At 34.2% G+C, this 12050-nt stretch overlaps 1 protein-coding gene across 1 annotated transcript in view; it reads right to left on the bottom strand.

Moving 5' to 3' along the window:
• HOMER1 (homer scaffold protein 1) overlaps positions 1-12050 on the bottom strand; it is a 132172-nt gene that overhangs the window by 55386 nt on the left and 64736 nt on the right. Inside the window, exon 5 of the mRNA XM_043470750.1 lies at positions 10957-11096. Coding sequence (XP_043326685.1) covers positions 10957-11096 — 140 coding nt within the window. The remainder of the gene's footprint in view (positions 1-10956; positions 11097-12050) is intronic.

Consider the following 12050-nt stretch of genomic DNA (forward strand, 5'->3'; position numbering starts at 1 on the left):
TGTGTATTTCTATTCATATTTAATAAGAACACGCTTTACATTCATTGAAATAATGCTATGATTTATCCAGTGCGTGCATTCCTGCTTAGTTGCTCAGTCGCCTCCAATTCTTTGCGACCCCATGGACTGTAGCCCACCAGACTCTCCTGTCCATGGGATTCTCCATACAAGAATACTAAAGTGGGTAGCCTTTTCCTTCTCCAGGGGATCTTCCTGACCCAGGGATCAAATCCGGGTCTCCCGCATTGCAGGCATGTTCTTTCCTGTCTGTATCATCTTTATCTGGTATCATTTTTAAAAGATTATTTACATTCTTTCTCTTTTTTAAAAAAGGACACTTTTATCAGTTATTTTCTCTTAATTAAAAAACATGAAGAGTCAACTATATCACTAACAAAATCAGTTAAGAAGCAAATATACTCCCATCCCCTTGTCTGTAAAAGTTCTTCACATATTCTAGAGATAAAAGCTAGAAAACTCGAAGGTTTCCTATTTATATGTATGAAAACTGAGGCCCAGTGATAGGCTTTTAAAAAATAACAACAATTTTATCAGAAAAATTCCTCCTCTCAAATTGAGGGTTTTTTTTTTCCCTTTAAAATAAAATATTGATTACCTTTTAAGAAGTAAATATAAGAAAAGCATATTGTTATATTTGTCAAAGCACAGATTCTTAAAGATACCAATTATGGGAAAGAAATCATTATAATCAATCAGGCTAAATAGTAATGGGAAAAAAAAAACTAAGAAACTAGGAATATATATGAAAAGCCACAGCTAATAACATACTGAACGATGAAAGACTGAGAACTTTCCCTCTAAGATCAGAAACAAGACAGAGATGTCCACTCTTGTCACTTCTATTCAGCATTGTACTAAGGTTCCAGACAGGGTAATTAGTCAAGAAAATGAAATAAAAGGCATCAAGAATGGAAAGGAAGAAGTAAAATTATTTCTATTTGCAGATGACATGATTTTGTATATAGAAAATCCTACGGATGTTACTTAAAAATCTAATAAAACTAATTAGAGTTTAGCCAATTTTATGCTCCACACTATCACTATAAAAAAATCAACTGTATTTCTATATACAGTATGAACAAGAAACAATTCCATTAATAACAGCATCAAAAAGAATACTTAGGAATAAATTCAACAAAAGAAGTACAAAGCTTATGCTCTGAAAACTAAACAACACTGTTGAAAGAAACTAAAGAAGAGCTAAGTGGGAAAACATCATTATGTTCATGAATTGATAGACTTAACATTAAGACAGGATTCCCTGGTGGCTCAGACGGTAAAGAAACTGTCTGCGATGTGGGATACCCAAGTTCGATCCCTGGGTGGGGAAGATCAGATTCCCTGGAGAAGGAAATGGCAACCCACTCCCGTATTCTTGCCTGTAGAATTCCATGCACAGAGGTGCCTGGACAGCTACAGTCCATGGGTCATAAAGAATCAGACACGACTGACAGACTAACACACACACCGCCCCCCAAATTTCACTACAGATTCAGTGGAGTTCCTATCAGAATCCCAACTTACTTCTTTATAGAAATTCACAAGCTGATCCAAAAGCTCACATGGAAATTCTAGGGACTCATTATAGTCAGAACAATCCTGAAAAGGAAGAATAAAATAGGAGAACACACATCCCAAATCTCAAAACTTACTACAAAGCTGCCATAATGAAGAACAGCTTGAGGACAGATCAATGAGATAGAACGGAGACTTCAGATATAAACACTTATGGTCAACTGACTTTCACAAGGATGCCAAGAAAACTCGGTAGAAAAAGAACAGTCTTTTCAACAAATGATGCTGGGACAACTGGATATCCGCATATAAAAGAGTAAAGTTGGGCCTCTATTCTACATCACATATGGAAATACTCAAAACTGGCCAGATCCAGATATAAGAGTTAAAAATCATAGAATTCTTAAGGAAAACACAGTTATAAATCTTTGTGCCTATGGGCAATGGTTTCTTAGATATGACACCATAAGCATAAATAACAAGAGGGAAAAAAAAAGATAGATGAACTTAATTAACAGCTTTTGTTTTGCAAAGGATACCATCAAGAAAGTGAAGAGGCAACCTTCAGAATTGGAGAAAATATTGATATCCACAAATTATTTAACTTATAAGGGGTTAACATCTAGAATATATAAAGAATTACAATTCAACAACAAAGAGATAAAAACCCAATTAAAAATGGGCAAAGAAACTGAGTAGCTACTTCTTCAGAGATGATATACAAGTGGCCAGTAAGCACATGAAAAAATGGTCAACATCAGCCATCAAGGAAATAAAAGTCAAAACCACAATGAGACACCACATCAAACATACTAGGAGGGCTATAACAAAAAAGAGAAACTAACAAGTGTTGATGTGGGGAAACTGGAACTCTGACATACTGCTGGGGGGGATTCAAAATGGTGCAGCTGCTTTGCAAAACAGTCTGGCAGTTCCTTCCAAAGGTTAAACATTGAATTACCATATGACCCATCGATTCCACTACTAGGTATATACTTGGAGAGCTGAAAACCTATATCCACACAAATACACATACATAAATGTTCATAGCGGCATTATTCATAACAATGGTGGAACTTCCAGAAAGTGGAAACAATCCAAACGTCTATAAACTGATGAGTGGGTTAAGAGAATATTATTTGGCAGTAAAAGGAAATGAAGTATTGACATATGCTACAACATGGATAAACACTGAAAACATCCTAAGTAAAAGAATCCAGTCATAAAAGATCACATATCATATGATTCCATTTATAGACAATGTCCAGAATAGACAAATCTACAGAGAGAGAAAGTCGATGAGTGATTGCCTAGGACTGGGGGAGGCAGGTAGTGTAAAAAGGGCAAGAGGGAAGTGACCACTAAGGGTACAGGCTTTACGGGTAGGTAGTGAAGTGTTCTAAAATTGATTGTGGTCACGATTGTAGAAACTCTGTTGGACAGTTTTGGTTGTACCCCAAATCACTGAATTATATACTTTAAATAGGTGAATTGTCTAGTATGTGCACTGTAGCTCAATCAAACTGCTACGAACAATATTAATGAGAATATCAATAGCTAAGTAGACCCTGTTAGAATTAAAAAGGTAATTATTCTTCACATGGGTATCTTTGTTAGCTCTGCTCAAGTGAATACATATATGTGGGATATTTTTATGCTAATGATCAAGCTGCACCAATTTATTTAACCCTTTCTGTCATCTCAGTGACAGTAAAAGCACATGCATATTTTTCCACACAGCACATTTATTGCTTATCTCTTACATGCCTAATGACTAGAAACAGTATGCGCTACCAAGAAATACAACTCAACGAAGTTTAGCTGGAAGCCAAGACTCTAGAGGGGAGTTCAGCAAGTGATGGCAAATATACATTGAACAATGATAGAAAAAAAAAAAAATGAGACAAGGAGAGTCTGAAACATGATAGAGAAAACAAACCCTTTTGGAGGGTTATGTGATTTTGAAGACAATTAGATTAACTCAGTTAAACTCAAGACTTAAATTGATTAGAGTGACTGCTGTTCAAAGATTGTAACTAGTTTTATTAATATATCTCAGCTTTAAGGTCTTATGAATCTGTAGGTGTAACCCCACACTTGAAGCACTATACCAAGGGCATTCAGAGCATATACTCCATTTTTGCGAGGAACATCGTTCCCTTCATATGTTTAATGAATCCCTACTGTACTAAGCATCGGTGATATAAATGAATAAATCACAATCACTGCCCCAGGAGAGACTGAGAGGCTAATGTCAACCTGTATATGTCAGTTTGGAGGCAACAAGGATTTAATAGAGGAGACACACAATTCAGTCTGGAGACGTGAAACAGAGCTTATTAGAGGACGTAATGCTGGAACTTCTAAGGATACACTGGCGTTCATCAGCTGGTGATCAACTTAGAGACAGAGGTGGGAGGCTCAGTGGTGAAGAATTCACCTGCAATGCAGGAGACCTGCAGGAGACACGGATTTGATTCCTGGGTCAAGAAGATCCCCTGGAGAAGGAAATGGCAACCGACTCCAGTATTCTTGCCTGGGAAATCTCATGAACAGAGGAGCCTGGCAGGCTACAGTTATTGGGTCACAAAGAGTCCGACAAGACTAAGCGACTAATAACAAAAACAGAGGTGGGGTGCAAGGAAGCATGGAGTGTGTGTGTGTGTGTGTGTGTGTGTGTGTGTGTGTGTGTGTGTGTGTGTGTGTGTGTGTGTGTGTGTGTGTGTGTGTGTGTACAGTCACTCCAAAGAAAAGGGAGAACATCAAAAAAACAAGGGAGCAAAGACTTGCAGATGAGCAGTATTGTGTTTGCTCGCTCGTAAGTGGAGTGCATGTGTGCGCAGCTGTGTCTGACTCTGCGACCCCATGGACTGCAGCCCACAAGGTTCCTCTGTCCATGGCATTTTCCAGGCAAGAATGCTGTAGTGGGTTGCCGTTTTCCACTTCAGGGGATCTTCCTGACCCAGGGATCGAACCCACATCTCTTGCGTCTCCTGCACTGGCAGGTGGATTCATTAACCACTGCGCCACCTGGGAAGTGGAGGACCAAAAGCAAATGCAAGTAGCTGCTACAAAATCACAAGGTGATGAGACTGGGTAAGTCTCATCCGATGACCATGAACTGGTCTACATACATCATGCCATTGAAATATTTTAAGGAGAAAAGGGACATTGTCAGATTTTTGTATTTGAGAGTGGTAATAACACCTATCAGAGTAGTATGTCACCAAAGAGTAAATATCCAGGATTCCAAATCTTCAAATCATATACTTCCAAATACCACCACCAAGAACTTAATAAGGGCATTATGACAACAGATATTACTAGCTGGGAATTTGCTTAAAATCATTACCTTGGGCTAAACCATATATATTAATAACTCACAAAGATTCCTTTTGAAAGTTTAAACTAGAAACCAGATGGGTCACATAATCTTCATTTCTCTGTTTGGCCTTATGTTTTAAAAACTTTAGTGTCTTTGGAAGAACCATGTACACTTCACCTTACCACAGACCTCACAATTCCATACTGTCATATACCACACATCACAAACGTCACACATTCATGTGACTTGCTTGGTCTCTGCTTATGTTCACACGTTGCTACTCTAGTAAGAGGAAAGACAGAAAGCCAAGTCCAAAGGAAGAGTGTTTTTTCCTAAGTCCTAGAGCATAACTGTCATCATCACACACCTCCCTTCCAACAGAATCCCCACCACGGTCTTCAAAGAACACAAATGGAGGGAAAAAAAGAATTTTTAAAAGTCCTCCTAGAAAGATTTTAAAAGTCCTAGGGAAGAGGTCATAATTAATCTAAGATCCATCTGTTTCTTTGTGAGCGATAGCACCCCTAACTCCAAGCTAGTAACCCTGAAAATACAAACTAACAATCACAAGGGATGGACTGGTGAAAATTCTTCCCATTAATTTCAGTGGTAAGGCAGAGAAGAAGAAGGGGAAGGAACAATCTCTAACTGGAGGTATGTTAGTAATGTCATTATCTCATATGAATAGTACTTCTCTTCTTACAAATAATCCATATTAAGTGATAATTCCCAACCAAAATGCTTTAGAAAATATATTTTCTTCAAAATCTTTTAGAAGACATTAAAATAGAATGAAGATTAGCTCTTAAAAATTTAAGATAGGAAATTTAAATATATATATGTAAAAACCTAAGAAAGTAAACACTCGGACACTAAACTATACTTTTATCACATCTTATTCAAAAATACATGGATTACTTCTAAGTTCCCAGAAAAATGCAGGCCTATATATACTACCAACTTACCATAGCACTTCTTACAAAATGCTGTTTATAATTACGGTAAAGGAAATTCTGCTATCTCCAAAATGTTCAGTTGTACCCTCTCACTGTCTTGGCCTCCAAATTAATTTTAAAAGAACTAATTCTAATTTTGAGGTTTGATTTGAGGTAGAATAACAATATTTGTAACTCTAACTATAAGGGGAATCCTACAAGTTACATTTTTTTTCTACAATTTTATCAATGATAAAGCACTTCTTGTGAAATCAAGCCCCAGCTTTACACAGTTTTATTCAAACAAGAGCTGTCCACAGAAATTATTTCTGTGTTATTTCATAACTATAATCCTAGAAGTTATTCATGAAAAGAGAGACAAATGGCACAGCTGTGGAGAATATAGTTCTCCAGAGCACTTAACAATTTTTTTCTGTTTGTATCATGTTCAAAGTATGTACAAAATGTATTCCAGTGAAGATAAAACACTGCTTGTTTTTTTAACATGTAACTAAAATTGCATGTATATTTTCCAGTGAAATTTAATTTTTGAAAATGTACAAAAATCTCTAATCACAGTTTTAAAATAGTAGCTTTTGATAATGAATGAAGCAATTAGTCTATTAAATACAAGTGGAATAAACCCACTCAAATTATGGTAAAATTGTCATTATACTCATTTAAAGCAAGTCAACATACTAAGGAGTAATGATTCTGCATATATCCTTTAATGAATATCTGTTGGAAAAACACAAAGTGGTGGAAAAATCTCTTTAACAGAATAGAAGATACATGCAATACCTCCAAATGCATAAATTCTAGCAGCACCATGAGAATACATTATCTAAACATTAGAAGAATTTAAATGTAATAGGTGCTCAAAATAGCCAATTTTCCATTAAGATAATCAAACTTTTAAAAATTTATCAGTATAAAAATAGCTTCATGAACTACTGCTATATATACATATCTGCTCTCAACTCTCGAAAATATAACAGCAGCTATTTATCAATATATTACTATATATCTGAAAATCATAAATTCACAATGAACAAAATAAAAAATTTCCGTTTTCAGCATTATATTTCAGTATTACCCTCTAACAGCCCTGAGAAACTATAAAATTAACTATTTCTAAAAGAATTTTAGATAGCTTTATATCTTCAAAAATATCCTAGAATTCATTGAGAAATAACGAGTCAATTCCAAAATTCCATATAGCTATGAAGAAAACAAATCCCTCCTAGAATGAGAACACAAAACTGTCCTCCATATTATATATATACATGGATAGATATATATATTATCAAGCATCCAGTATTTTATTTAGTATACAGATGACTCTTGAACAATGCAGGGAGTTAGGGGTGTCAACCCTCAATGCAGTCAAAAAGCCATGCATATACAGGTGGTCCTCTGTATCCCTGGTTCCACATCTATGGATTCAACCAACTGAGGATTGTGTGCTACTGTAATTTTCACTATTGAAAGAAATCCACATATTAGTGGACTCTGTAAGCTCAAACCTGTGTTGTTCAAAGGTCAATTATATAGCTAATCTAAGACTACAGCCTCAAAGAAAATCCTGAACACTTCAGTGGGTCAGTGTATACCTGTTCAGTCCCAAAAGGGTATTATCAGTTAGGTTAAAAAAATATTTTCTAAGAAAAAATAGCAATTCAGGTAAAACTTAATACTATTTCCCCAAAGAAATTAGTAAAGATTTTCATCCTCATAATCTTCCTATTTTACACATCTCTAGACTTCTATAGCATTCAAATAAATATACTTTTTAAAGTGTTAATTTAACAGAACTTATTTAATGAAAATGTTTTTGTGTAGTTTATAACAAGGACACAAAACAGTACTGTAGCATTTGACTAAGGAATATTGAGCAGTTCATACATTTTAAAATTTAGTTCAGCAGCGTAATTTTTAAAAAATCAAAGACAAGAGTAAATAAAGGTAACTCTATAATGACAGTAAATAGAATTTAGATATAAAAGTTGTACTAGCTTAGTAAATAATAAAATACAGAAGTAATTTTTAAAAAATATTTGTGGATGAAATTATATGCCTGGGACTTGCTCTAAAAATACAAACATGGAAGAGTGGGTAGGTTTAGAAATGAAACAAGACTGGCCATTTTTTCCCAAATTTTGAAGCTCAGAGATAGGTGCATGGGAGTTCACTAAAGTATCATCTCTTTCAAATACATTTGAAACTTAAAGACTAATAAAAGAAATATTTCTTTTCTTTTTAAAACTAAGTAGTACTTCTTAAAAAATAAATAAAGCTTATAGTGTAAATAAACTATAAATACATTACTAAATTTTCAGGACCGAATGAAAACTCAGGGCCTTCTTTTGGCATGTTAATTCATGAATCAGTAAGATTTAGGTATAAAACTTAAATTTTAAGAAGGGCACAAGCTGGCTTGCTAAATAGCTATTACTATCATCAACTCAGTCCACTTGCCTGACTAGATCATTGTTTCCCATATCCTTCCATCTTTTAAAAAAAAAAACCAACACATAGATGTTCTAGTGATTTTGCTCCTAATTTAGCAATAAAATGATATCAACCAGAACAGAGGAATGTTGGCAGAATATCTTTTTGGCTATTCATTCTTTCCTGCTGAAAAAAGTACCGAGGAAGAAAGGCAAAAATAAACAGTATATGCAAGCCTTAAAAACACAGATTTTAAATGTTTTCTTTGCCACGGTAAAAAAGGAGAGTGTATCAAGTTTAAACACTTGTGAGTTTCAGATTTAAAGAGAAATTATTTTAATATTCTTTGTGTAATTTATGAAACATTGATCTTATTTCTATATAGTTTTCCTGATAAAGAAACATTTATTAAATTCCTGACACAACAATGTGCTTGTTTGGGGGATTAGACTAAAATGCACTATTAAAAAACTTGGTAGTATATACTAGGACCAAAAGCGTTAAGCTGTAAACCTAAAGTAGTTACTAATAACCCATGTGACCTAGGACAAATCATCTAACGTCCGGAATGTGTCAAAGGCACAAGCATGTGTCAAAGGCACAAGCGTTCAAACTTTGATGTTTTACCCTATAATCCAGCCCACACTAAAATATATATATTACTGAAACACAGTTTCTTCTCCTAATGTTGAGTTTTATTTTGTTTTTTCCTATTTAATTTTATATTTCTTTTTCAGAATGAAATGAATAACCTAAGTTGATTTCAAACCACTACAGTTTGAAAAATCCTAGATTACACCATCTCTGAAATCTCTAATGTTATTTTGATATTCTAACATTAGTTGTAAATGATTCAGTTTCCTATCTCAAGTAGAAATCTTAATTTTAATCAAGTAACTTAGTGAGTATTCATTAATATTGATTGATATAAAATCAAAACAAGTTCAGAGGATAAATCTTCTAAAATCCTAAACTAATTTTTAAATAAGAAAACTCTAAGATTGCATAATGCCTTTAATATAACCAAAAGCTTAAATCAACCTGTTAAATTTCATTTTCAGAACTCAAATATCTCCTTGGCTAACCTATATATTCCAGTAGTCAAAGAAGCTGTATCTTCACATCAAAGAAAGTAACTACTATTTGACTCCCAAAAACAGAGAAAATCAATACATGACCAGTCGCAGTTAGTAATTCCAAGCACTGAGGATTAGCAAAGTAATAAACACTCAGAAAATTCTAGGTGCAAAAAGTAGACTAGAAACAGCTTTACCAATGGTAAGTACAAAAGTTCTTATTTCTTAACGCAACAGTATTCAATGCACATGTCTTGTTTAAGTTTTAGCCAAAGAAATCAAGTTTATAATTATGTTCACTGTAGTTACATCTATTTACTAATTGGATGTGCTAAATAGGAAAGAAATTTTTGCTTCCCTCAATACAAATATTTTTAAAACTGCACATGAATCACATTGCTCTTTAGTAGTAACTGTGTATTTTAAAAACTAGTATGGTTTACTATCAGTGTAAACATACAGTCTTCAGACTGGATGAACCAAAAATGTTCACACATTCCGTCATTCTTACAGCTATAGAAACGAGAATGAGCTTATCCTGAAATACTTAGAGCATCACCTCTATGAAAACTACAAAATGTGCCTCTTTTATGCAAAATTATTTGCATTTTAGAAACAAACTGGAATAGCCTCATAGTCAAACAGTTTTCCCCCCATTCATTCCTAAGAAAAATCTTAAATTTCTTCTTCCTTGGGCCCTCAATGTCTCTAATAAGTTTAGTCCTGTACCCTTAATATTCAACCAATTCAATCAAAATTAAAATTCTCATGAAAAAGAGTTTGGAGTATCTCACTTCACCATTCTTCCGAATATGCTAAAGAATTCTATTTTTTTTTTGAACTGGTCCAGAAAGAGATGCATGACAAAGGAAAACTTTTTTCTTAATTTTAATTAAAACTACCTAGGTCAAAAGTTTCCAAAGGATAAAAATAAAGACAATGACTGATAGGTATTTGTTTACATTTGCAGATTCTCAGATCTCCTTACATCCTAAAAACACTCCAACATGGCCAATAATTAGTGTAACTGGCTTGGAACATATTTAGAATAAATTGCATCTTTTTAAAGTATCAAATTCCTTAAAACTCAGAAGCATGTGAAGATTTATCTTCTGTTAGTTGATGTGCAAAAGTAAATCTGACATTAACAGGTTCATACTGGAAGTGACACCAATAAACCGTTTCCTTGTTTGAAATCATACAGTGAGATCAACCTCTAAGCAACAGCAAAGCTTAATTTCAAAGTAGGAAACCTAATTTTTTTTTTAATTTTTATAACTCTCAAGAACACACATGAAAATGGAAACCAGGTTAACAAAGAGGGTCTTTTACAGCCTGGGTTAAGAAATAAGTAGAGGAGATTTGCAATAACATGTGGTCTCACTGAAAAATGATCTGTACAATAATTAGCTCAGTAGCCCTTTTTTCTACAAAGGTAATAGAAATTGCCCACTCCAGTCCATCTAGGCAACTATCAACTATAAATTAGTAAAACTTTTCTGAAGTTAAGAGTTTAAAAAATAAAAAATCTGACCTGGAATTTTAACTCAGGGTTGTAACTTTGCAAGATTTATTTGAAACCAAGTGAGTTTCTACATGTTACTTAATCATGATGGTTGAGCTGAATCTGTACCTATGTGAGAACGGCAATGCGTTCTGAGTGGGTTCAGGCCGTGGCTCTGAGTTCTGTGTCATATCAGGCGTTCTCTCATCATCTGTCCCATTGATGCTTTCTGGTGTTAAAGGAGACTGAAGATCCCCGCCTGCTGATTCCTTTAAAAAAAAAAGAAAAAAGGGCATAGGGATTAAAAAAGTGCTGTTTTGTTAAAATACACAAGATCATCTAAAAGTTAAAACTGACCCTGATACATGCTTACTTATAAAATATGGTCATATTTCAATTGAAATTTGAATAAAATACTTAAAAAATGAAATTTAAACAGAAAAAAAATTAAAGCAAAGCAATGCACAAGAAAACTATCTGAAATGATACAATTTAAAAATGTAAACAGGGCCCCGCCCCCGCCCGCTGTGCGCGCGCTGGCCGGGCAGCATGGCGGCGGCGGCGGGCGCCCCAAAAAAAAAAATAAAAATGTAAACATACAATTTAGAAACGTAGCTTCAAAGAACTAAAAAACTTTCAGGTTATATAAGCAAGTTATATAATTGGTTAGATGTTCAAATCATTACTTGAGAAGAAAAAGAAAATAAGACAAAACTGCAAGATTATTATTTATTATTTATGGGAGGGTAGGAAGAGAAAGAATGAAATCTTAAGTCTCAATTTTTTTATATGCCTTAATTTTCAGTTCTAAGAGTCATTTAGAAAAGTAACTGGAAATATTCCTGTAATACATTATATACAGTGATGTTAGTATATTTTCAGCTTTTTTTGTCTGCTACTCATAATGATATTATCTCTCTTCGCAAAATTTCCTGTTTTATTTCTAACAAAGTGAATTTAAGTTATCCCACTGGAAAATAGATGGAATTTAAAACAAAGCTCACTCTGACACTTATTCTCATGACTGTCATAGCCAGATTATCTAAATTTGATATTAGAAATCAGAATGAGGTGTCATTTGACAAACCCATTAACCATGGAAGGACCCAGCACAAGATGGTTAAAGAGCAGCTTGGTGGACCCCTTACAATCTCTGACCAATACAACTTCAAAACTGAAATATTAGGCTAAACTAGGCAAGAAAATGAAAACATCAGTGTTCA

This window comes from Cervus canadensis, chromosome 6, assembly GCF_019320065.1.
Source record: "Cervus canadensis isolate Bull #8, Minnesota chromosome 6, ASM1932006v1, whole genome shotgun sequence".
In the NCBI taxonomy this organism is placed as follows: domain Eukaryota; kingdom Metazoa; phylum Chordata; class Mammalia; order Artiodactyla; family Cervidae; genus Cervus; species Cervus canadensis.